This window comes from Ictidomys tridecemlineatus, chromosome 6 (assembly GCF_052094955.1).
Source record: "Ictidomys tridecemlineatus isolate mIctTri1 chromosome 6, mIctTri1.hap1, whole genome shotgun sequence".
Taxonomy (NCBI): Eukaryota; Metazoa; Chordata; class Mammalia; order Rodentia; family Sciuridae; genus Ictidomys; species Ictidomys tridecemlineatus.
The window spans coordinates 22,972,056-22,998,731 of record NC_135482.1 but is presented as its reverse complement, the minus strand read 5'-3'; the positions used below and the strand labels follow the sequence as shown (position 1 = coordinate 22,998,731).

At 37.0% G+C, this 26,676-nt stretch overlaps 1 protein-coding gene and 1 non-coding gene across 3 annotated transcripts in view; one reads left to right on the top strand and one right to left on the bottom strand.

The window, feature by feature from the left end:
* Lta4h (leukotriene A4 hydrolase) overlaps positions 1–24,382 on the bottom strand; it is a 37,444-nt gene extending 13,062 nt beyond the window's left edge. Inside the window, exons 1-12 of one of the 2 annotated variants that reach the window (XM_013358238.4) lie at positions 24,129–24,382; positions 18,402–18,532; positions 16,731–16,851; positions 13,620–13,688; positions 12,010–12,114; positions 10,861–10,913; positions 8,337–8,409; positions 7,933–8,073; positions 6,970–6,993; positions 6,312–6,382; positions 882–993; positions 230–374 (exon numbers count right to left, since the gene is read on the bottom strand). In XM_013358238.4, coding sequence (XP_013213692.1) covers positions 230–374; positions 882–993; positions 6,312–6,382; positions 6,970–6,993; positions 7,933–8,073; positions 8,337–8,409; positions 10,861–10,913; positions 12,010–12,114; positions 13,620–13,688; positions 16,731–16,851; positions 18,402–18,532; positions 24,129–24,287 — 1,204 coding nt within the window. In that variant the 5' untranslated portion in view covers positions 24,288–24,382. The remainder of the gene's footprint in view (positions 1–229; positions 375–881; positions 994–6,311; positions 6,383–6,969; positions 6,994–7,932; positions 8,074–8,336; positions 8,410–10,860; positions 10,914–12,009; positions 12,115–13,619; positions 13,689–16,730; positions 16,852–18,401; positions 18,533–24,128) is intronic. The other variant, XM_005324451.3, reaches the window with a different exon arrangement.
* A 364-nt stretch (positions 24,383–24,746) lies between these two features.
* Trnad-guc (transfer RNA aspartic acid (anticodon GUC)) lies at positions 24,747–24,818 on the top strand. Its single transcript has one exon. It is a non-coding gene; the product is annotated as a tRNA-Asp (tRNA).
* Positions 24,819–26,676: the final 1,858 nt, after the last annotated feature.

Here is a 26,676-nt window from a genome sequence, read left to right as displayed (position 1 = left end):
TACATAATATCATCCTTAAAATTCTGTTGAGATTTGTTTTCTAAGTCAAGCAGCATTATATAAAGCTCAGGTTATTCAAAGTCTTAAGTATAGAAGTAACCTTAGAAAGCAATACAGATTTCTCTAGCCAATGAACAGGAAGTATAACAAGAAAACAACCGTTTATAATTCTTCACACATTATCCTCCAAAAGGAAAAAAAACAAAATCCAGAAAATGCCAACACTTACCTGGTCCTCCAAGAAGCTGTTCCAGGTAAAAGAGTAAAGCAAACCCCTTCTCATAGGGAACTGAGGAATAGGCCACATCAGGGTCCACATCTGTCAGATCAACTACAAGTTTGGTGAAAGGATGTGTCTCCCCAAAAGTTTTTATCTGCAGGATATGAAGTACCAAGAATGTTCAGATATAAAGATGGTATCACCAAGCAAACAAGCTTGTAAGGATGTGTTGCTCCACTCAGTAGCATAACTACTTCAGGGGACTGCAGAACTCAAACAAACTTACAGATTGGAAACATTGATAATGTTGTCAAAACTTGTGGAAGCCTTTCCACAAAATCTAGAAAAATGATTCAATGCTTGGTCAGCAAATTCAGTTCTCAGGACAAAGCACTTAAAAGTGACATAAGTATATAAAATAAAATTCAAACATATTTAACTGTATTAACAGCAAAGATCCAATGGGATCCCATAACTCCCAATTCAAGTTAGGTCATGAACACTACCTTCAATGATATACCAACAGAGCTTTTACCTGCATCTGCCTCATTTTCCACAGCTGTAAAAATGACTTCCTTGTTGCAAGTTGGTACTTTACAAACTCAATTTTTTACCACTATACAACTTTGGATGAATGCTTTTAAAAGTTCAATTTATTTACCGAATTCTGTAGTTCACCCCATCCTCCCAGAGCATGAAAATGTCTGAATTTTTCACCAAACAACCGCCCACAAATATGGCGTTCCAAATACACCGTATGTCCTTCATTTAACCTGAAAACAAGATTTTTTTTAAATTAAAATGCTGTCATAGCCAAGGGAAAAAGATATTTTAATCAACAAAATAATTCCTTTTGGGGGGGGCTGGGGATATAGCAGTGGTAGAGAATTTGAGCACCTCTCAGTACCACACATCAAAAGAAGATTTTTTTTTTTTTTTGTAAGGGAGACCAATAGAGTAAAAGGAAGAAGCTGGAGGGGAAGGGAAGGGAGGAAGGGAGGTCATGGGGAAGTAACAGGGAACAAAAATCAACCAAGTTATGCTATGTCCATGTATGAATATTCCACAATGAATTCCACTTATATATGTATAATTAGAATGTGCTCATTAAAATGATGATGATGATAGAAGAGAGATTAATAGAGCACAGCAAGTGGATCAGGACAGGGATGGGAGGAGGGGAGGGAAAAGGAAGGTACTAGGTAAGGAGATTGAGGAAATTATGTTATGTGCATGTGTGAATGTCATAATGAATTCCACTACTGGGTGGGGAGGAGACGAAGATGGCAGAATAGAGGAAAGATGCATTCCAAGCTGCACTGTGGCAAGGGACCAAAGAAGTGGTATTCAGCTTCTCAGAGAGGTAGGTGAATGAGTGATGATTTCAGTGAAATCTAATATCGGACTCTCAAAGCAGCTTAGGGACTCAGAAATTTGGGTACAATCAAAAAAAGAAAGAAAGAAAGATATATCAGATTCACCACATAGGGCGGGGAACACAGTTTTGAGACAGAAAAACCTGAGATCAAAAATGCTCCCTAATCTTAGCTGATCCAGACTGCACAGTGTGCTGGTGCTTGAAAAGCGAGCCCTGTATCTCAGCTGGCCACAGAGAGCTAAGGCAGGAGCCACCCTGGGGTGAGTGCTCCACTGCAGAGACTGCAGGACCCAGGAGATCAGAAACAAACACACACACACACACACACACACAGTCAAAATATCCCAACAGGTGCCTATTGAGGGACCAAGACTGGGTTTGATGGAACTTGAGTAAAACAGACATGGAGTAGACTATCCCCAGGGGGATTCGAGTGGGAAGGAAGAAGGAGAGCCCAGCTCACTTCTCCTTTGTGTCTGGCAGCTTCAAGACCAGCTGAAGCAGGCCAGGAGTCTGAGTGGGTGGGGTGAATATACCCAGGGTCTAAGCCCAGGAGGACTGCGCCCCTGGGCAGCAGTGAGTGGAGATCAGCTCTCCTGCTCCATGACTAGATTTCTTGAGAGGCTTCTGAGAATTGGACCTGTGGAAGAGATGGCTTGCTATTCTAGCCCTAGGGATGGGTCAATCTATTCTCTCCAAAGGCCCACCCAATAAAGCCCTTGAGGACTGATTAGACATCAGCGCCACCTGCTGGAACTCCCCTCACAGAATGCTGCAGAAGCTATACCCTGGGAGGGCACCAAACTAGTCCAACTGACAGTACTTCCTAACTCATCCACCTCTAGTGGGAAGGGAAGTGGGGTCCTACATCAAATAGCTTCAATCTTAGGTTGTTCCAACTGGCAGCTGAGAGAGCACTGCAAAAACCGGAAGGGATTAATAACCCCCCACCCCTTGCTCTATCAGTACATAACTCAAGAATTAGGAAAAAAATGACTGTTGGACAAGACAGTGACCACCCAATATGGTCAACTATTTTGCTTACTTTAGTGGAGACAGTTTCTTCGTTCTTCATTAAGATATTAGTATTTTTTTAAAAAATTTATTTTTGTCTATTCTTTCCATGTGTGTTTGTGTGGGTGTGCACAAGCATATGTGAATTCTGGCTGTGCTGATTGGTTCAGGGATATATATATATATATGGAGAGAGAGAGAGAGAGAAGAGAGGAGGGGGGAGAGGGAGAGAGAGAGAGGAGGGGGGAGAGGGAGAGGGAGGGGGGAGAGAGAGAGAGAGAGAGAGATGTATGGATACATACACTTATTTCTTTTTCCTTTCACTTTTAGATTTTTTAAATGTGATTACTTTTTTCTTAGCACTGTCTTTTGAGAGCTCTAGTTTTTTGGATTATACATTCTGGTTTGGTTTTGTATTATTTTCATTTGTTTACTTCTCTTGTCCCTCTTCTTCTCTTCTCCTGCTAACAGCGAAATTCTACTGTTCTCTCTTCCTCTCTCCCAATACCTTGCTTCTATTTTTTTCCTTTAGTTCCATATAAACATCACTTGCTTCATCTCTTCTATATACTGTTAACTTTTTGAAATTACAAACTCTTTTCTAACTTCTTAACACATTTTCTTTTCCCCTAATTAACTGTATTTTTACCATCTTTCAGAACTAATTGGCTTATATAACTTTCGCTCCTACCTTTAATTACAGTCATTACTGCTCTGGAGGATATAGCTGACATTTTCTGTTTGCATTAAAGCCAGAACTAGTGCATGATTATTGTTTTTAATATTGACAATTGCTGAACCCACTATTCTTGTTTATTGATGGTAATTAATGTTGCAGACATCATGGTAGGAACTGAGTGTTTAACACTGTACTGTCTGCAACAGTTGTTACTATTATTTATTTCACCCCATTCTGTGAGGTGCTGGGACACTAAAAGTTTTACAGGTTAGAAACTCTGCTGCTGACCTAAACATTCCCAGACATTACTCCAACTCAAAGAAGTGAAGAAACAAAAGCCCCTAACCATCAAGAAGGACCCAAGAGGAACAATCAGAGAGGGAACTCAGGTCCCACCCCTTAGCATCTAATCATACATCAACAACAGAGAAAAGTCCCAGAACAAAGAAGATAATTACACATAAAAGAACACGTACAAAAAAACAAAGTAGGGGAATCTACCTCAATTGATATGAAAGTCCAAGACCTCTGAAAACACAAGGAAAGAGGCAAACAAATCTCCCCCCAAAATCCACAGTCCCCAACAAAGAATCCCACTGATAGTGAGGTGGTTGGAAGCCCAGAGAAAGATTATTCAAAACTGATCATTAAAAAGTTTAGTGAACTAAAAGAAGATCTAAGGAAGGAACTGAGAGAGCCAACAAGAGAAGAAAGACCACCTAAATAAAGAAATAGAAATAGTGAAAAGAAACCAACAGAACTCTCAGAAATGATTATACATTTTGGATTATATATTTTGGTTTGTTTTTCTATTTATTTTCATTTGTTTAATTCTCTTGTTTCTCTTTTTCTGAATTAAAGACACAATCAGATTAAAAACTCACTTGAAGGCATCACTAACAGATTAGATTGCATAGAAAATAGAACCTCAGCCCTTGAAGACAACTTCAGGCCTTGAAGACAGGGTATATGATCTTGAGAACACAGAATGCAACAAAAGGAAAAAAAATATAGAACATAACCAGAATATACAAGAACTCTGGGACAACAGTGAAAGACCAAACCTGAGAATCACTGGGATAGAAGAGAACATGGAGATACAAACCAAAGGCATAAAGAATATTTTTAATGAGACAGTTACAGAAAACTTTTCCTATATCAGAAATTAGATATCCACATACAAGAGGCTAACAGTACCCAAACAGACTTAGTTAAATGAGAATCTCACCAAAACATATCTTAATCAAAATATCTAACATAGAAAATAAGGAAAGAATATTAAAAGCCATAAGAGAAACATTGGGTCACATTTTAATAAGACTTGCTTCTGATTTCTCAACTCAGACTCTAAAGTCAAGAAGGGCTTAGAATGGGATATTATAAGATCTAAAAGAAAACAATTGCCAGTCAAAGTTATTATATGCAGTAAAATTCTATTTCAAATTTGAGGGGGAAATAAAAACTTTCCATGACAAGAATAAACGAAAAGAACTCATAAGCATCAAGCCAGCACTTCAAGAAATATTCAAAGACAAACTGCACACAGAGGAATTAAAAAACAATTTAAGAGAGGGAACACTCTCAAATACATTTTATGAAGACCAAAATCAGACAAAGACCCATCAGAAAAAAAAAAACTACAGACCAATATCCCTGATGAGCATAGATACAAAAAATCCTTAATAAAATGGCCAAAAAATACATGAAAAATGTTCAACATCTCTAGCAATCAGGGAAATGCAAATCAAAATACACTAAGATTTCATCTCATTCCAGTCAGAATGACAATGGTCAAGGATACAAACAATAAATGCCAGTGAGGAAAAATAAATGCCATTGGAAAAAGGCACCCTTGTACACTGCTGATGGGAACCACTCTGGAAAGCAGTGTGGAGATTCCTCAAAAACTAAGGATGGAACCATATTACCCAGCTATCCCACTCCTTGGCATTTTCCTCAAAGACCTAAATTCAGCATATTTTAGTGATTTAGCCACCTCAGTGTTTATAGCAGCACAATTAAAAACAGTTAAATAATGGAATCAACCAAGATGCCCAACAATTGATGAATATATTAAGAAACTGTGATACATACACACACACACACACACACACATACACACACACACACACACACACACACACACACACACACACACACAATGGAGTTCTACTCAGCCATAAAAGGAATGAAATTATGGAATTTGCCAGTAAATGGATGGAAATGAAGACTATCATACTGAGTGAAATAAGCTGAACTCAGAAGTCAAAAGTCAAATGTTTTCTCTCATATGTAGAAGCTAAAGTAAAATAAAGGAAAGGGGGAGGGAAGGATAGGATAACATAAAGAACCAATCAAATGTACATTAATAGATGAGCAAAAGGAAGTCGAGAGTAGAGGAAGGAGAATGAGAGAGGGGAGGGAAGATGGGAGGGAAAAGGTAGAGGGAAAAGGGTGGGGATTATTGACTGAAATTGATTTCCATGAATGTATGAGTTTGTTAGGATGAACCCAACAACTATGTGTAACTACAAAGCTCTAATAAAAAAATGAACACCACTATTATGTATAATTATAATGCATCAATTTAAAAAATTAAAGAAAAAAAAACACTTTATTTTTGGCTTTCCTTTGGGGAGTAATTATAAAACATGACCACTGCAGTCCAAGCAAACTGCCAGTGGGGTTCCCAGGCAGTCAACCCAGCAACAGGGAGTTCAGCCAATCAGATGGCAACAGGGAAAATTAAGCCATAGTTCTGTTTTTACATGTCCATGTATTACAACGTCTAGAACTTGATAACAAGCAAAAACTGAACAGCTGGACTATTTTCTAAAACAATGAAAAATGTTACAGAATTAAAACAAAACAAAACGAAAAAAATCCCTGTCTGCCAAAGTGGTCAAAGTGATGGAAAAAACAAGAGACATGTAGAAGACAATTCAGAGTCTTGGTAGGCAGGCAGGAAAAGAAAGCAATCAATAACAAGAATAAAGAAAAGTAAATTTTAAAAGTCTTACCAAAAGTGATCCCAAGTTTTGTTAGTCACTAGATTTCCTGTCCAGCTATGAGATATTTCATGTGCAATAACCTAAAGGAAATAGTTTTGATTAGTAGTAAAATTGATTGCCTTAATCTGAAACAAGCCATTATTTAAACACACTTGTTCTTTTAACCTCATATTACTCAATTCTTTTAAAAATATATTCAGGGACTGGGGATATAACTCTGTGGTATAGTGGTCACCTAGCATGTGCAAAGCCCTGGGTTTAATCCCCAGTATCTCTCTCTCTCTCACACATACACACACACACACACACACACACACACACACACACACACTCCCTCATCAGGAAATTACTCAGGTCAAGAAAAAAAAAAAAGAAAAAAAGGTAATTTATCTAGAGACCAAAAAAGTATAGTGTAACTAAAATAACTGGAAAACAAAAAAGAAAAAAGTATTAAATTAAATGAATACATCACTCATTGAAAATATTTTGTGTGAATTAAGTTTTCTTAGGTCTGTAAAATCTAATTGTTAGTATAACAATGTCTTATGAGGAGAATCCCCAAGTTTTCTTTCATAACCAGGTTAAATATTATAATACCATGCAAATTTTATAGTCAGTTGCTTAAAACTTCTCGAGGAAAAGACCATAATTGGAAATTTTGACTTACATTGGAGAGTGACTTGTCACCTGCCTACAAAGAGAGAGAAAATATCTTAGTATCAGTAATCAAATTATAGACAACATTTTAAAGACTGCCTACCTCCACATCTAGTATACTGGCATTGATAGCCCATTCGGTTTCCACTATGGCATTTCAAAAGAGTTCAAAAGAGACAAACATTGAGGAAAAAAATAAATCCAGAGAGCCAGTATACTGGTTTCTATCTAACTTCCAGGAATTTCTCCTACTTCCATTTTGTACATCTGCTTTTATTTACCCATCAATTTCCTTCTCTCCTTTTCACCCTATAAATATATTCTATATTTCAGAATAGCTTATAGGATTCTTTGTGTCCTGTGGTACATTTCATTTTTACTTAGCTGCTACTCTATTACTCATTTGATTCAAAGTAGAAGGATTCAAAGTAGCTTACAAGGCATATAGAATACAGTAAGAGGTTCTGGGCCTGATCCTTTCCTATACTTAGTGACTTAGCTTCTGTTTTGTTTTACTATTACCTTTGTGTCAACTGTAAATGGTGTCATTTCTTCATTTGGATACATAAGTCATCAATGGATTGTTGTTATATAACATCCCCACCCCAACATCCAAATACCCTGAACATAATATTCTTGTTCCTCACATGGCCAAACCATTTTCTTTCAAAAGTGAAACTGGATAACAAAAATGGGCAATAAAACAAAAAGAAACAAGGGGGTTGAGTTGTGGCTCAGTGGTAGAGTGCTCGCTTAGCACATGCAAGGCCCTGGATTCGATCCTCAGCACTACATAAATAAAATAAAGATATTGTGTCCAACCACAACTAAAAAATAATTAAAAAAAAAGAAACAAGAGTTCTATAAATATCGAAAAATATTTTTTGAAGTATTACTAAGAATCTAAGGTTCTTCCTATTTAGGTTTATTTTTGAGGAAATCTCAATTTCAAACTAGAAATATTTACACTTACCAGTAAAGTAGGAGTTACAAAAGTAAGGCAAGGGTTCTCCATGCCACCATAAGGGAAGGATGGGGGCAGCACCAATAGGTCATACTGTCCCCATACATATGGTCCTCCCAGATCTTCTGCAATCTTAAGCATAGATTCAGTCTGAAAAATTAATGCATACACATTTGTATGTCTTAAATATTACCAAAGTAATTTCTTAAAAGTATATGTTGCTTTCTATGAAGTTTCTGAATTAATGAAGATTATTTTAAATGAAAGTAATAAAAAGAATGTAGCAACTAAATTCACATAAAATAAGACATTTTTTATTCTTTTACCATATTACTTAAAATCATCATGTCACATTCAAAATCTTCAATCTGCTGTCTGCTACAATTATATAGAAGGGTAACTATATGACCAACCTCAGAAAATTCATAAGCAGATTTTTCCACTTGCTCTTTCTCAGACCATACCAAAGTTCTTGGGCCAATTTGTCTGTAAAAATTTAAAAGTTTCATGAAAAAGAAATTCAGGGCAAATTATTTATCTGGTTCTAGGAAGGACTTAAAATTTTGTACACAGACATTTATTAAGTGGGATTGGATTGAAGAGATGAGTGTAAATGGGAAGATATGAGTGTAAATACCTGAGATACAAGCTTGCTGTTACCCATGCAGCTTTCTATGGCAGACTGTCTTAAGTCAAAGGAAAACTAAGATATGAAGTGCCCTCAAAGATTAGCTTACTGACTCTAGTAAGATCTCTAGGGATCTAGTTTCCTCTTTCAATCACAACCATAGAAACCCACTTGTAGCTCAAAAAAGATTATTCCAGAACAAGAAAAAGAAATACATTGTTGTACACTTACAAGTTGACCACTTTTATATAAGAAACAAATAGAACAGATACAACATGGATGAACCCTGGGGATGTTACACTTAATGAAATACATAAACTGGTCACAAAAAGATAAATATTCTGATTCTACTTACATGAAGTATCTAAAGGAGTCAAATTCATAGAAACAGAAAATATACTGGTAGTTACCAAGGACTACAGGGGGGTGGGAGGAAGAGCTATTTAATGGGTACAGAGTTTGGGTTGAGCAAGATGAAGAAGTTCTAGAGATTCGTTTCACAACAATGTGAATATACTTAACACCACTGAACGGCACACTTAGAAAAGATTAAAATGTTTTTACAATAAAGACAATGAAGGGCTGGGATGTGGCTCAATGGTAGAGCACGCCTAGCATATGCAAGGTCCTGGGTTTGATCCTCAGCACCACATAAAAATAAATAAAATAAAGGTATTGTGTCCAACTACAACTAAAAATATAGATATTTTTTAAAAAGACAATGAAGAAGAAACAAATAAAACTATGTATCGCATATATAGCGCTAGAAATGAAAATCTTTTTCGTTTAAATTTTGTCTTAAAAATTTTGATACTACATCTCAAATAAGATTATGCCTTGGAATTCTGTCATAGAAGGAGTCTCTGGAACAGGACTTCTTAAGCTTTAATGTGCATACAAATTATCTGGGACACTTGTTAAATATAAATTTTGATTTAGTAGGTTTGGGACAGGGCTTAAGAACTTCTAACCAACTCTCAGGTAAGGCCAAGGCTATTAGTCTGATGACTACGCTGAGTGTAGCATCAATGGTAACTAGTGCTAAGCCCTATAAAATTCAGTAAGAGTCACAAATGCAAACCACAAGTGTAATTTGAAATTGCCTAGTAACCACTTTTTTTTTTTAAAGCAGAAGAAGCAAATTAATGTTAACATTTTTTAATCCAACATATTATCATTTTAACATGCAATCAATAAAAAAATTAACACAATAGTTTACATTTTTAAACGGCTTTAGAAACCTAGCATATATTTATACCTAAAGCACATCTCAATTTGGATGAGTTGCATCCCAAATGCCTGATAACATCATGTATGCAATATAACTGGTTACTGGACAGTACAGGTCTACATGCAGCTAGGTTTGAGCCTTGGCTCTGACAACAAATTCCAAGCTGTATTACTAAAACTCACTGAGCACCAGTTTCTTCTTGGTAAAACAGAAATAAATAGATCATATCTCCTCCATAGAATTGAGGAAGCAATGAGATAAAGGAATGCACTAAAGTTAGCACATAATAAGACCTTGTAAAGGGCAACTGCCTGGACAATTACTAAAATTATCATTTACTAAGGGCCTCCTATAGGCCAGCAGTTTTACATATGTTAGGTCTGTTAATTCTCACAAAAATTCTTTGAAGCATATATTATTTCTGTTTTCCAGGTGGGAAAAAAAAGTGAGTTGCCCAATGATATAGCTAATAACTACTGGAGATGAGACCTAATTTGTCTGCCTGAGTTCTCTATCATGTCCACGCTTCTAGCAATTTAAAGATTATGACTACTGTAAACATTCTAATTTTCAATTGTTTAGAAATAAGAAAGCACAAAAAAAATGAAGAAGGAAGGGCACTTCAGCTATTAGAAAACTCCAGCTACTGGTTAAATTTTTAACAAAATATCTTATATTTCTGTACTATTCATAGTTTCCAAGTGCCTTAATGAATTTTATCTTGTTTATTTCATATAATCACCCTATACAAGGTAGAAGAGGCAGATTTTATAATTATAAAATTCATAATTAGAATGAGGAAATGAAGATCAAGAGAAGTGACTCATTCCAATTTACATTAGAAAGTAGATGTCAAACCAAAGGTAAACGCATGCTTATTCTATAATACCTGGAAAATCTAAGGGGCAAGTAGTAAAAATTTTTTAGTTGAAAATTTATTTGTGGTCAAATATTGTACAATTAGATTTGAATTTTTCTATAGCTGTTAGCATGATATCTAGAGAAACACACAAATGAGTGCTAATCCTGATAGAGGCTTAAGATGCCCATAAACCTCAAAATTTGTTCAAAAGCTCACCTGCTTTCTAATGCTCCAACAACTAAAGCAATCAGGTAGCAGGGTATCGGAACCTAAAGGGGGCAAACACAAACCACATGTTTGGATTAGTGTTTTTAAAACAATACAGGGTCAGACAATTCATATTTCAAATTAAGTAAATTCTCTTTCAGATTTCCTTTTGTACTTCTCAAATAGTTCTCCTTTTTAAGGGGCCAAATAGCTCAAAATTGTGGTGCAAAACATTTCAAAACATCTATTTCCCTTTTATTCCAAGAAAGGAAACTTCTGACATGTGAAAATCATGTTTTCACATAACCTAAAAAGGTACTTTCAAACATTTCTCCAAAAAGTAACATATAAGAAAGCAACTGTGCTTTTTCATTATGTTTTTTCCCTTTATTTTTAAAACATCATTCTATTTGTTTATTTATTGGTTGTAGATGGACACATACTTTTTTATTTTATTTATTTATTTTTATGTGGTCCTGAGGATTGAACCCAGTGCCTCACACATGGTAGGCAAGTGCTCTACCATTGAGCCACAACTGCAGCCCCTCATATTTTTAATTTAAAAAATTCCTCCATATTTTAAATCAGCAATGAGTGAAATTCAAAATTGTGGGAGCTTAGAAACCCCAGAAGCTGGATCTGGAACAAAACTGTCCATTGGTGGATCAGTTATTAAAAGACACACGCATGTTCACATACACATACACATGCATGCACATTCTATTCATTAAAAGTCAAAGATACAAGTCCAATTACCAACTACCTAGGAATTTTAACTTACAAGATGGTAACATAGCTCTTCCATTTGTAAACACCCTAAACAGCCATAAGATCACACAGTGGTTCCACAGCAGGCAAACATACAACTACTTAAAAGAGCAGAAAGCTTGTCACTGACTAGACTGAGGGAAAATGGAATCAGGGCATCCCTGCTTTGTTATCTGGCAACCTCTTTCTTCAGTATAACACTTTCTTCAGTGTAACACCCTCTCTAAGTGGAACAAACTCCTATAAAAGCACAAAAGAAAAAAAAAAAGAAAAGAAAAGCTCTTCTTTAAACTTTTGAAATATTTCAAGAGTTCTTTTGCTCTCTGGGTAGGTAAAAGCTATTTGCAGTTCACTATTAACTAAAACAAAATCTAGATGCTATGATCTTACTTTTTGGCTGAATCTGTATATTTTCCTGCTTGGGTCTTCTGGGTCAGGTGCTTCTCCATCACGAATAGCACTCATAAGTGCTACCAGTTCTTTAGGGACAGACACCTAATCAAGAAAAAAAGTCACTTCTAGTCATAAATAAAGGGCCTAAGTATCAGACTATGTAACGTAAAATAATCTTTCCCCACTTGTTGACTATTCATATATTAAATGGGCTATGAACTCAAAAGTAAGTACATATTAGTACGAGCAATACTTAAAATTGGCTTCACCAAAAACAAATATGAAATACCTATCCATTCATCTTTGCATATTAAAAGCACAATTTCAATGGAAACTAGATTCAAATCCAAGCTCTATCATCTATCAACTGTGAATAGTTGGCAAAAAATCTCCCTGAGCCTAAAATTCCCCATCAAATAGGGGTAAAAATTCACAAGTTTGCTGCAGGAAATACATATAGAAATGAGGAGCCCAGCACCATGCCTGGCTATGGTAGTAACCAGCTCAGCTCCTCTCCATATCTCCAAGCCAAATGTATGACTCATTGTATGACAGAGAATAGTTTTGAACAACTTTTTATCTAAAATATATACTTAGGGTTACAAATAGAACTTTTAAGGGTAGAAACTGTGAGAAACTAAAATTTATTACCAAAAATTGTGGAATAAATTTTCTCTGGGAAATATCCTTATGGAATAACTATGAGGTCACTTAAGTGTATATCCTAGTTCCACAATTCTGAAAATTTGATTTCTAATAAATGTCAGAATATCACTGGGTATTTATGATCTAGCAAGCATACATTCTAGCACATGCCTAATTGTCCCTTCTTTTTTTATGACTTGAGACCCCAAACTTTTATAGAGGCAGGCACAGAATTTGGAGTACTTGAACCAATACTACAACAACCAGCATTCAGGAAATAACTTTGTTTCATCTCCTCCCTTTGTTTAGATAAACATATGTTATAGACATGAGACAATTGAGGCTGTGAGGTTGTAAGCCTTGCTTAAGGTCATATAGTAAAGGAGAATCTAGAACCTATGGTTCTATGCCTCCAAGTATTACATTCTATAGCACTATACTAGGTGTGGTTTGGTTGTAGGATGATCTGGGAATCAAGAAGCCCCACAAATTCTGTGCTTGGCCTAAGCAGCTCTAGTCTCTGAGATGGTGTTATCAACTGTAGTCTATTCTTTTCCCAAAAGATCAGCAGTAACTACAAAAGGAATACATTGGAAATGTATTGAGAAAAGTCCATAATATTAGGAAATCTAGACAGATGTTTATATGGTTATAGAATGCATTTATAGAAACTTTCATTTTGCAAATGTCAATTTTTAAAAGTTAAAAAAAGGTTCTCAATTCTTGTTTAAAGATACAGAATTCTGAATTCCTTTTGTAAAATGATGATGATATCTATTCTTTTTTTGTCACACAATGTTTAAAACCACTTACAAAACAGAGATTCAGAATGAGGTCCATAAACTCTTGTCATATTTTAAGTAGAATTTATTAAATAAAATATTTTTAGTGCAAAAAATTTTAATTATCATCCTTATCACTTAAACCACATTTACTTGTCATTTAACAACTGTGATGTTTACCTCTGCAGTGTAGGTTAATTTCACAGAAGGAGTGTCCTGGCAAGGAAGAATTGCTCTGCAGTGGATAGCCTGGGAGGGGAAGGAAAAGAAATAGTTATTTCCCTTTCTCATAAACTGAGTCATTAAGAAATCATCAAAATTACAGCATTGTTCTTAGAAATATTCTGTTCAAAAACAAAATCAAGTCTCTCATATTGGGATTTCTTAAAGTAGCAAAAATAGACCTGTGGATTAAAAAAAAATCAGATTTTCCCATTTAATTTAGGATTAATCCTCACATTTCAGTTGATATATGAAGCCAACTAGTAAGCAGTGTTTCTGACTGTACTGTATAGTAGCAGTGCCCAGTGAGAAGATCTGAGGAACCTGGAGAAAAAAGGCTCCATAACAAAATAAATTTGACAATCACAAGCATATCACACTCCTGTCTCAGAAAGTTACTAGGAACATTGGCCTCCTGAATGCTCCAGAAACACCTATAGAAAAAGAGAACTGCCCAGGGTGAGGCTGTGGCTAGAGCCCTGACTAACATTTACCCTGGGTTCCATCCCCAGCAATAGGAAAAAAGAAAGAAAGAGAGAGAAAGAGAGGGGCAGAGAGGAAAGAAAGAAACCTGGGGCTGGGGTTGTGGCTCAGTGGCAAAGCACTTGCCTAGCATGTGTGAGGCACTGGGTTTGATCCTCAGCATCACATACAAATAAATAAATAATAAAGGTACATCAACAACTAAAACATATTTTTAAAAAAGAAAGAAAGAAATCTGATTCTCCACACTTACTTTAACATGAAACCCATTTTTCTCTAGTTAGTTATCAACATCTAATGAAATGCCAGTGTTTTATTTTAAAGAAAACATCAAAATATGATACTAAAATCTTGACATTTCATTTTATAGCACATTTTGAAAGTAAACCAAGAAACAAAAAGAGGGGAGAGAATAAACGATACTTCTGAATACCATGTAGACATATTCATTCTGATATTTTGCAAAGTGCTTCTCTGCTTCCACATTAATCTTTCATAAATATTGATTCTATCAAGAAAAAAGGCCAGAGAACCTACAATTTCATAAGCAAGCATATTTTCAAATAAATCTGTATCTATCTCCAAGAAGCAAAAGAACCCCAGCTTCAATGAGACAGTCTACTGAGCTTAAAGGAAAACTAACACTCCTCTGTGAAGCTGTTAAAAATCCTTGACTTCTTAAAACCCATAGACTTCGGTCCTTCTCACCAGATCTAGAAGATTTCCCAAAGACATGAGCTTCCAGATGACCTAAAGAGGAATTAAGAAGGACTAGAAGACCCACTTGGTCCTCTCTTGTAAAACAAGGCTCCAAGATCATGTCTCTAGAGTTCCTTACTAGATTGCAGACAGGTGACTTGGCAATCCAAAGGGGTTTTTATAAGTATTTCATAGGATAGGAGCAAACCCAGGCAAATATGCAGAGAGAACAACTGTAAGCAAATTCTTTACACAAAATTATATCTACATGTTTCTTGCCAACTGCAATTCTTTAACTTAGCTGAAATCTCATTTTTATGTTTCAAACATTGCGGTCAATAAGAAAAAATATATTTAAAATATGCATTCTAGTTACCCATAAATATTACATTTCTTTTTTTAAATAAATCCATGATTTTTTAAACTTTTATTTTGTTTGTTTTTTATGTGGTGCTGAGGATCAAACCCAGTGCCTCACATGTGCTAGGCAAGTGCTCTACCACTGAGCCACAACCCCAGCGCCCAAACATTACATTTCTTGCTTTTACCTTACAGATATTCTATGAGAAATATTAGCTGAAAATCAGGTATTATGAAGAGATAAAACTAGGAATGGTGGCACATGCCTGTAATCCCAGGGACTCAGGAGGCTGAGGTGGGAGTATCAAAAGTTTAAGGCCAGCCTCAGTAGTGACTTAGGGATTATCAATCTGTTACTGCACACACACACACACACACACACAAAGAAAACAGGGAGGAAGAAAGAGAGAACACTATTTGTACATTCTTGCCTAGAACATTGTATCTCTTCCAGATTGCAGAATAGGTTTCTTGGATTAAAAAGATATTTTAAGTAGCCCTGCAAAGTAAACATATCTAAATCATGTTTCAATATTTATATACTTTGATTCAAATTTGAGCCTAACATGATATCTATCACACAAGAATAAGATGATTAAATATGCAAAGTACCTAACACAATGCCTGAAGATTCGGTAGTTTTAATAAGTGACTTCCTTTAAATTTAACCATTAGTTATTTGATTATTAGCAAAATTAGATCTTTTGTCTTTCAGAAGACAGATTGATACTTATTATCCTTGTGACAGATTATCTCTAATTGTATCATTATTTGTCCTTTGTGTATGTGTTTTTTAACTGGAAGTGGGGGTAACTAGGGCTTAAACCCAGGGTACTTCATCACTGAGCTACATCCCTAATACTTTTTATTTTCTTATTTTGAGGCAGGATCTCACTAAGTTGCTGAGACTGGCCTCGAACTTATGATCCTCCTGTCTCAGCCTCCCGAGCTACTGGGATTACAGGTATGTGCCACTGTACCCAGCTTATATGTTCTTACTTTTAAATTGGAAATCAGAAGTACTTAAATCATATCATTTTAAAAGCACATTTAATATATTTGTATAATATACTAATCTGTAAATGTATAAGGAAAATCTGAAAAGCTGTACTCCAAACTTAATGTTTTGCCTCCAGACAATAATGTCCAGAGAGAGTTAGGCATTTGATCTTTCACTTTTCCTGTTAGCATTTTTCATAACCAGTACTGTACTTATTACTTTTGTTTTACTAATTTTTTCCTTGTATTTTATGACCATTTATTGAATTCCCACTCTATGGCAAGTTCTATGCTAGAAGCTAGGAACATAAATATAAATAAGATCAAAATACTCCAATGTAGATAGTTTCCAAATTAAAGGACACTTATTTTAAAAAATAATACATGAATTAATAGCAAGAGACATAAATTAGTATATTGTTTTTATAACAAAATAAATTTAAACAATATGTTACAAAAGACCCATATATTCATAAGACCACTGTTCACCTTGCTTCATTAAACTGCTTGAGCTGGGAATGTTTTTACCTGGCACTGACTAAAGAGATAAGGGTGTTCCTTTCCAGAGGTTTGTTCAGGAGTGAGCCACTGAAGAGCAGATGATTTTGGAGATGTCTCAAAAGAAATTTCTATGACAACCTCTTGATTTCTGTATGAAACAAATCAACACATTAGCAGAGTATAATTCCATCTAACTATAATATTATTTACAAATTAATAACATAAATAACATTGTATGAGTTTTTGTTACTGATTGAGAGTGAGTTCTAGGAATGTTACACCTTATGTAAGTTTGCTTTCCTACCAGAAAGCCACCCTATGAGTCCTTTATATTCTACTGTGCTAATGAAGATGTATTAGTTCAGTGCCTCACAGTGTGTCACATACTTTGCATCTGTGATACCATTCAGTCTTTGTAACAGTGGAGAGTGGCAGAAATAATTTTGGAACTTCAACTATCAGTGGTGAGTACCAGGGCCCAATACAGAGCAGTCTGATTTGCAAACTGCTACTGATCTGCAAACACATAAAGTCAAGAAAGAAAGAGGAAGTGTTTAGAAACTTGTAGTCTCCTATTTTGTTTTTTGTAAAGATTTGTCCCAAATTTTGTGTTTGTGTGTTTGTGTGATGCTGAGGATTGAACCCAGTACCTCATATGTGCTAGGCAAGTGCTTTTCCACTGAGCTATACCCCACCCCCTGTAGTGTTGTAGTGTAATTTTTATTTGCTGAATCTAATAATAAAATCTCTTTCATTATTTCTTCCTACTAATTCATATTTACTGCATCCTACAAAAGCATCAGTCTACAATAGGCTAGAGAAAATAAGAACTAGTCCTTCCCCCTACTAATTTTGGAAGTACTAATAATGCTCAGTCTTAGGTTTGAATCCTGACTCTACCATGTGCTAGTGCTGTAAACTTGGGCAAATTATGTGACTTCTTTACACCACAGTTTCCTCATCTGCAGAATGGGGTTACTGACATCTTCACAAGCTATGCTGGGCATCTCCTTTCTCTTTCTTAAAGGAGAAGGCCAGAAAAGGGCAATCTATGGCTGCCATTTTCAATTTCTCATTGGCCACTAGAAGGTGGGGATAGACGAACCTTGCTCTAGGCCAATAGTTTTTACCCCTATTCCCCTCTCCAATGTATCCAGGGTTGAGATAGATTCCTTATATGACAATTCCAGCTGCCATCCTTGACTAAATTACTTTGACCTCTGAGATTCCCTTTCTCATCTGTAGTGCAGATCATACTATACGGGATTACTGTAAGGATTAAAGAATACACCTAAAGCACTTATCCTAAGACTGTACACAGTTAACACTTCTATGTTTGGCATCATTATTATTATTCCATTAATAACAGCCGATGGCCTAGGGTGGAATGTGCTGTTCCCACCAGGCTATCCTGAAACACCTCCTCTGGATGGCATGTCCCATGGTTACTCCAGATGAGGAGATAAAGAAGTCACAGTTCCCAAAGTCCCATTCTTGAGTGTTTTTTGCAATAAATTTCTTTAGAATTTTAAGAACATATAATTTTCATTTTAAAACTTATATCTGAACAGATCAGTAGGAATAGTATGCCAATTACTACATACATAAACAAACACAAAAAAGGAAAAATGTCTAATTTTTCTTAAAATACATTTTTGCTATTATTTGGTTATAAAAGAAAAAGGACAGCACTCATACTTGCTCAGGGCAATAGGAAGAGAGATTTCCATCGGCGATCCTTTGTAACTTTGTCTTTCTCCAAGAGTGTATTTGACTTCTTGTCCATTGATCACCACTTTTTCTATCGTAAGATCTTTTGTATCCAAAACCTACAATCAAATTAGTATTAAACATCAGAAGAAACTAGCTCTAGATACATGTTAACTATAATTGATTATAAAACTAGTTGCTTATAGAGAGTAAAATATAGAGTGAAATTATAGAAATTATAGGAGTAAAGAGTTAGTATAAGGCTTATCTCTTGGGAACCTAAACTTCCTAAAATCTTTTGGGTTGGTTCTAAGGTTTGCATATATATTGTTAGGCAATTCTAGGATAGTCACACAAATTTTAGGCTCTAAGTAAAATCAATCCAAATTAAAATGCCTTTAATTTGTCTACTGAAAATTGTTATAAAAAAAAAAAAAAAAACTCCTATAACTTAAATTTTCTTTCATCCTGACTCCATATTATCTTACCATACATTTCTTTTTAGAATTCATATAGTCCAAATCCTATAGTGTACTTTCATATCTAATAGTTTACTCCTTAAGTACTTCATTTCCTTGGCACTTACTAGGCAGATAAACAGACTGTGTACCACTGTTTTTTTTTTTAGTAAAAGCTCAACTTTATAAGGCAACTCTGACCAACTGACCCTGTAGAGGATTAGAAGACCACCACTCTTGCCACTGCCAATTAACAACTGCTGGGGGCAGAAAAGAATGGTAGCAAGTGTCTTGAGTAGTTTTCATCCCTGAGTCCCAGAAACCAAACAATTTCATTATCTTTCAAGTCATCTCTTGTTCCGAAATCTTCAACCTTCTTATATCACCAAACTATTTCCAAACAACCTGAACAAGCCTCTCATCTTAATTTTTAAAACTTCACTTGATCCTTCTACCTAGTAACTCTCTACTTCCCCTCCTTCCTTTCTAAAGAAGGGCAATCAATCTTTGGCTGTCACTTTCAATTTCTCATCAACCATACTTCCTTCTGTTTGGTTTCTAGTATCCTATGATACTGATAGGGGATTTTCCCTGGTCCACAGATTTTTTTTTCTATCCAATGACCTTGACCTTTTGTCTACTCATAGCTCTTGTGGACCATGACACCTGGCTGAAATCCCTTTCTTAGCTTCTCTACCTCTACACATAAATGGTTCTTCTTCTTGTCTAATGCTTCTGTTGTCCTGTCCTATCTCTCAAATACAGGTAGGCCTCAATGTTCCAGTCTTGGCCCTTTTATTTTCTTCATTCTCTGCTTCTTACTCATGTCCACATCTTCAATTAATATCTCTGTAATACACATGGCGACCAGTCTACTTCCAGAGTTGTATCCCGGGCGTGATGTCAGCTGTACATCTGTAGTTGCCTACCTAACATTTCCATGGGACATACCATCTTATATTCAACAGACTTCCAAAAAATCAAACCATTAAATCCCCTAAATCAGTTTTCTCTTCTGATTTATTTGATTCCTTCAATGGAATTCCTTAAGTCAGCTAAAGTTTGAAAATCTCAATTCACAACCAATCTCACTACCCAATCTCACATAGCCAATAAGAAGGGTTTTTTTTTGTTGTTGTTTATTTGTTTTTTCATACTGTCTTCACATTTTTTTCCCTCTCCTACCACCATCCTAAGTCAGACCTGGACTGTTGGAACTCCCATCTACCTCATCTCTCTACTTCTGTCATCTTTTTTTTCCTCCTGATATCTGGCCTGGAAAAGTATTGGAAGTTAGAACACTGAGAAACAGTCATTTCCTAGCCACCTTTCTCTTAAAAATTTTAGTTAACCATGGGTGACCAGCTTCAAAAAAAAAAAAAAAAATCATAAGGGGAATCACTGAATTTGATTCCCATCTGTTTAATTTTCTTGTAGCTTTCCTTCCTGAGCAGCCAAATTTGTTATGAGCATCATCTATTTTCCTCCTAATGGGCAATTATTTCTTTCAGGTTACTTTCTTTTGGGGGGTACCTCAAGTGTCACCCTAACTAGAACTGGCTACACTAGCATGTTCAAAATATATGGTTTATATCTCAAGAATAATAGTTACTCCTTTACGCTTCATATTCTAGTACATATTTCTGAGCATCTCATTTATTTTAGGATATTTGATTATCTATATTCATAACAACCCATCTTATTCATCCCTTATAACCATAAAGACAAATTAACTGAGTCATTTCCCATTGAAGCACATTCTATTTTCTGTATTGCTTAAATTTCTCAAATCTGTTTAGAAGCAGAGAGTTGGTTATTCCAAGACTATTTTTTGTGAAATCTTTTTCATATCCCCAATGCATGTTATAGTAGTTGGACCTACGCTCTGCCATAATACTTGCTGTATTGCATCATAATGATTTGTTCTCCACTAGACTATAGGTGCTTAAATAGACAGATAATGTTACTTAGATTTCCATTCTCAGGGCTCAGTACAGTGCCTGAAAAATAGTAGATGTTAATTAAGTTGTAGACCAAAAGAAAATAGAAAATGCAATTTTTAAGCTGTGTATCTCAACGGCTAAGGCTCAATATTTATTTCCAAGTTATGTACGAAATTCCCCTTCAAACTTCTCTGATTAAGTGTCATTAAAAATTGGTCACGGGCTGGGGTTGTGGCTCAGTGGTAGAGTGCTTGCCTAGCACGTGTGAGGCACTGGATTCGATCCTAAATAAAATAAAGGTATTGTGTCCAGCTACAACTAAAAAAAAAAAAAAAAAATTTAAAGTTGGCCAAAAAACGATAATAAGAAAAACAAAAGAAAAGACATAGTAGATGTTAGAATTTGTATTCTTCAACAATTAGTACTTGAATACCAATTATGTGCAAGGCCAAGATACTCATATATAGTTATAAAAAACAACCCTACTATGGCAGGTAGTTATTGAGAATATACCTTACTATATCTCAGTGTCCTCTTCAAACACCACAACAGGATTAAACTTTTGACCAGTTGGTCAGTTATTATAATATATAACTGATTTCCTTTTTGCCTAGGATGCTGGGAAGTTCCATGTCAACTTTGTAATCCACCTCTTCTTATGTGTAAAGGGTTTTATACTATGTGTCTTATTTCTACTATCTTCATTTTCTCTTCCTCCAAAGTTCTTAATTATTTTTAGTCTTATAATACTGTGTTATTTTAAGTAGTCTCAGATTCTTTCTGGCACAAATCAGAATCTGAAACAAGAAATCCTTTTGTTTCATTATGAAGTATACATATTTTCTTCTTGTTATCTACAGTCTGCAGTGATGCAAAAAAACCCCACAGGCTTATGTGTTAAAACCAACCCCAAACCAAACCAAACCAAAATCACCTTGGTATGAGCCCCAGCTCAGCCATATATTAGTGAGGACCAGGGACTTTGCAGTCAGAAAGAACTATGTTCAAGTCCTGGATTCTAACACTCACGTATGATTTTGGACCTATTTGAGCCATCAACTGAAAGGACACCTAAATGATATTGAAAAATTCAATGAAAGAAACAAATGTTTGAAAGTCATCATAAATACTGAATGCCAAACTTCAGTGTAAATAAAACAAAACTTGAAAAGGATATTAGAAAGCTGGAAATTAGTTCATTTTGGAGGTGTCACAGACTGCAAGAATGGGATAGAAAAGAAGACATGATATCATGTCTCTTCACCCAGCACTGGTACTGGGTCTCTGCTGTGGGTGGTGATGCAGTCTGATGCCTTCTCACCTTCAAGATACTTAGCACTATTTATCAGTGTATCCCATCTTAAGTTCAGGCATTGTTTTCTAACTGAATTTATCCATTAGCCAAACTTCTGGATGTCCTCTAGTTTCCAGGTGCTATGCTAAAAATTTAAAATATAAAGAGATCTGAAACATAATCCCTACATTTAAGAGTACCTAATCTTGTGGAAGAAAGAAACAAGCTCACTTCAAATGAATAAAATAAATAAGACCAAGATCTTGGTCTCATAAATATGCAAACAATTATATACAGATGTTACTGTGTACTACAAATACCTTCCTCATACAAAAGTTAACGTTAATATAATTCCAGCTAATTTACTAAACATGCATGCTGGCCATCATTTAAAAATCTTATTTTACTCTAAGATATGGAAATGTAAAACCAATGGGCAATGGTATATTCTTTTCAAAGTTTTCCAAGTTTAAGCCTACTGATTCTCACTTACTCATGGAACAGAGGTAAAACATTTTTGATTTTTACAAAAGAGAGGGCAGTGCAAGGTCATGTTAAACAGCGATGAACTAGCAAGAATCACTTTCTTTTTATAAAAGGAGAGACTGCATTGAAACAGGACTTAACTTCAGCCCTGATAGGGCAAAGCTGCAATAAAATATAGCATGGTACTCAAGAGACCAAAGTGCAATCTACACGGAAATAGTTACCTTCTTGCTTATAATACTTTTCCTTTCTTAAAGTACTTTTGGTGATTACATATCAATACAGAAGAGTAAGAAAGTTCAGTGCTTTATTAATTCATATTAATAAACTCAAAGATTATACAAGTAGTAAAGAGACACAAAAAAGTATCCATTCTTATCTATATTTGCAATTTTGTTTAATTGTTTGACGCTAATTCCCTCCTCAATATCTGATCTTACTGCTTTGCAGCTTTAGTAGATACAATCATACTGCCCTGCAAAATACACTGTGTACCATCCTGCCTTGATTAGGAGACAGAATATGGGCAGGCTTTCCATGTCTCTCTTATTTCTAAATGTTTTTCATCAGGCATTATGAGAAAGAACATTGAATAAAGGTTAAATGGTCCAGATAAAATCACTGAATAATATTTTATTAATCAATATATTTTTATTTAAATGGTTAAAAAGCTTATAGAAGCATATACTTTTCTAAGAAATGCAGTCATTACTTGCTCCTTGAAACCAACTATTAATTGATTGTATTGAGTCTTCCTTAGAAAGCTTGAATATCCTGCCCCCACCCCCACCTCCCTTAAACTGCTTAGAAGATAAGGGTGATGAGAAGCAAAGGGAGGAAAGACCCTGAAGGGAAGAAGCTACACCTCCACTTTAGAAAGCAGAGACTGAAATGTTCTAAAGCAGGGAGGAAAGAAGAATCTGGGCCTGGGAATCCCAAGAGCCTTGAGAACTACTGGCAGAGAGATCAAGGAACAGGGCGATCGAGAGTAACCCATACATCTGGTGGCTACAAAAAAGGTGCCTGAGAGGGAAGAGGGGGAGCAGGGATCAATAGGATACGGGATCGGAGAGTTGGCTAAGACTGGATCGAGGAAGGTGCTCTGGGGGCTGAGAGAAGTCCAGGGCCTGAGGAGGGAGTTCTGGACGGCGGGCCAGAGGAAACGGGGAGGCCACGGGGGGCGGCGGGTAGCGCTGGGGAACAGGGCGACGAGGAGAGGGGGGACAGCTGCGAAGATGGGACGGAAGAAAGGCGCGGATGGGGCGCTAGGACGTGCCCGGGCACCGAGGAAAGGGTCTTGAGGAGGGACGGCAGGAGGGACGCTTCATCCTACGCGGGATGGATGCAGGGGCAGGCGCGGGGTGGAAGAGGGGACTGAGATTAGTGGGGGAGAGAGGAGGAGCAGACCCGGGCGCGGGGCTGGGGGGCTGCCGCGGTGAGGAGAACCGAGATCCCGAGGCCAAGCGCGATGAGGGGCTAGGGGACCAGAAGAGGGTGGCGGGGAGAGGTGGAAACTGCACCGAAGCCCCCGTACCAGGCTGCGCAGATTGTCCTCCTGAGACTGGACGGTGAGCGCAGCGGTCCCCGTCAGCACCCGGCGAGTGAAATCGACGCTGCAGCGCAGGTGCAGGTGCTTGGTCTGGCAGACTGAGGCCGGAGAGGCCAAAGAACAGGTATCCACGACTTCGGGCATGGCTCTAAGAGATCCGCCTTACGCTGGAACGAACTCAGACACTCAGCGGCTGGACTTCGACTGAAAGCCAGAACCGGAGGGAGGTGAGGAGGAGAGGGACTCGCGGGGCACACCGGGAAACGGAGTCCCTGCAAGTCGGAGGAGCGCGAGAGGCGGCGGGACGGAACTACAGGTCCCATGGTGCAGCGCGAGCAGCTTTGCGCAAGGCTGCCTGGGAGCGTGCGTGTCAGGGGTGGTGCTGGGAATCGGGGGGCTTCTGGAGCGAGGGGCGGTAAAGGGAGGGTGGGCTGGGGGAATAAGTGGATCAGAGAGACAGGGAGAGCACTTCCATTTTAGTTTCATTCAACTTCAGTGGAAACTGCAATGGCAACAAATGAATATCATTCTTGTTAGCAGTAGTAGTGAGAGCGGGGCGTGGTAGAGATAAAATGCCTATCAGAAGGCCCTTGCCTGTGCGACTCCTCGTTAGTATAGTGGTGAGTATCCCCGCCTGTCACGCGGGAGACCGGGGTTCGATTCCCCGACGGGGAGGCACAAAAACTTCTTTTTCTTTTGTTACCACTAACGGTGACATTGTTGCTGTTTGCCGCCCTGCCATGTTGGCAACCTAATCAAAGTAAACTCGTACACTTTAGGGCTTATTGTGCACACTTCCAAGTCCTGGAGATCTAAAACAATGGCAGTATTAGTGAGAATACGCAGTAGTAGTGAGAATAAGCCAACATTCCCGTTTTAGAAACTGCAATTCTAAAATTCACTGATAGAAACATGCACCGGTAACAATGGGAGTGCAATCTGGGACATTTTGATCAACTCCGAGGTTCATCCCAGAGAGAGTGAAGAATGCATTGCCTTTAAAGGCGCAGCCTCAGGGGTGGAACTGGACATAGTTGGAAGAGAGCCGATTTCTGAGAACTTTAAAACAGCTGAGCCTTTAATCCTGAATACACATTGAAGACTTTTAAGCAAGGGGGTGGCATGCATGGTCAGCTTTATATTACAAAGAGCATTGACAGTATTCAGAGAATGAAGATGTGGTCTTAAACAGAGAAGTTTGGAAACTACTACAATAGTTCAGACAAAAGATGGAGGGGACCTGATGTAGGTAATAAGATGGAGAGGAAGAAGTGAATGGAATGAATACTAAGAGATTAAGTGGGTTCTCAGATGGAGAGGAACCTAAGAAGACTCAGGTTTCTGGCATCAGTTGCTGGAATCATTCACCAAAGATAGATTTAAAGGGAAGATGCTGAGTTCCATTTTAGACAAATGGAGTTTGAGAACCTACAGAAGTCAAAGCAGATACGTCCTTTCACTTAAATATTTAAATCCACAGCTCTGGGAAAGTATAAGGTAGATATAGATGTATACCTCTGGGGAAAGGTCAGGTGCTATAATGTGGTGGATGGCATTATGACAGTGGGTAAACGCAACCTAAGGAGAATGTGTCATGAGAACAGCAGTAAAAACAAGTTAGAAGCTGGGAGAATACCAGAGAGTAAATTTTTAAAAGAACTAGTGGAAGAGATCCTTGTGAAATAAACTAGAAAGAGCCAGCCAGCGATGTCAAAGGCAAGGCAGAAGGCCATCAAAATATGTAGTGAAAATTCTCTTTTGGCTTTGGCAGTGGGGTGGGGGTGGGGAAGACAGTGGTTTTATGTACTTTTGTGGTTTGATTGAAAGTGAAGCTCTAGAGTCCTAGCTTTAGCATTGGAAGAGAAAAAGGGAAGGAGAGCATTAGTCACTCTGTCGAGATGCTCAGCCAGTGTAAGAAGGGAAATCAAAAGGGGTAGCAAGAGAGGAAGGCATCATTGAGAAAGTGTTGTTTACTTCTGGGGAGCAAGAGAAAACAGAACATAGTTAGGTACAGAGGTAAAAGAGTTCCATAGAAGAGAAATTGAAGTATCAGGGAGAGTTGTGGGGTTGAGCATGCTGGGACAATCAATTCTCTATCAAAGTGGTCTAACAATTAAGTTTGGCTCCAGCAACAGAAAAGGATGCCAAGCATCTGGGTATCTTTGTGCAGGCCCCTGCAAGCCGAAAGAAAGCAAAATAAAACAAAAACATTCCAAATTAAAATCCAGTTCCTCACATGTGCATAGGTCCTAATGCCATAGGCCCTAAGACTGTATGACACGATCAACATTTGCAAACATTTTTTGAAGTCACCAAATCTAGAACAACAAATATCATATAGTAGAATTAATTTAATAAAATAACATACAGTCAAATTACTTTTCTTAGCAAGTGTAGAAGAAGAACAGATTGTTTTAATGAAATAAATGGCAATATTATCATCTTCCATTATTGATTACCAGGAACCTACAGGATTTATGCTACTTGTGTTCAAGAAAAGATACCCACAGATAACTCCAGATAAATTCCTCAA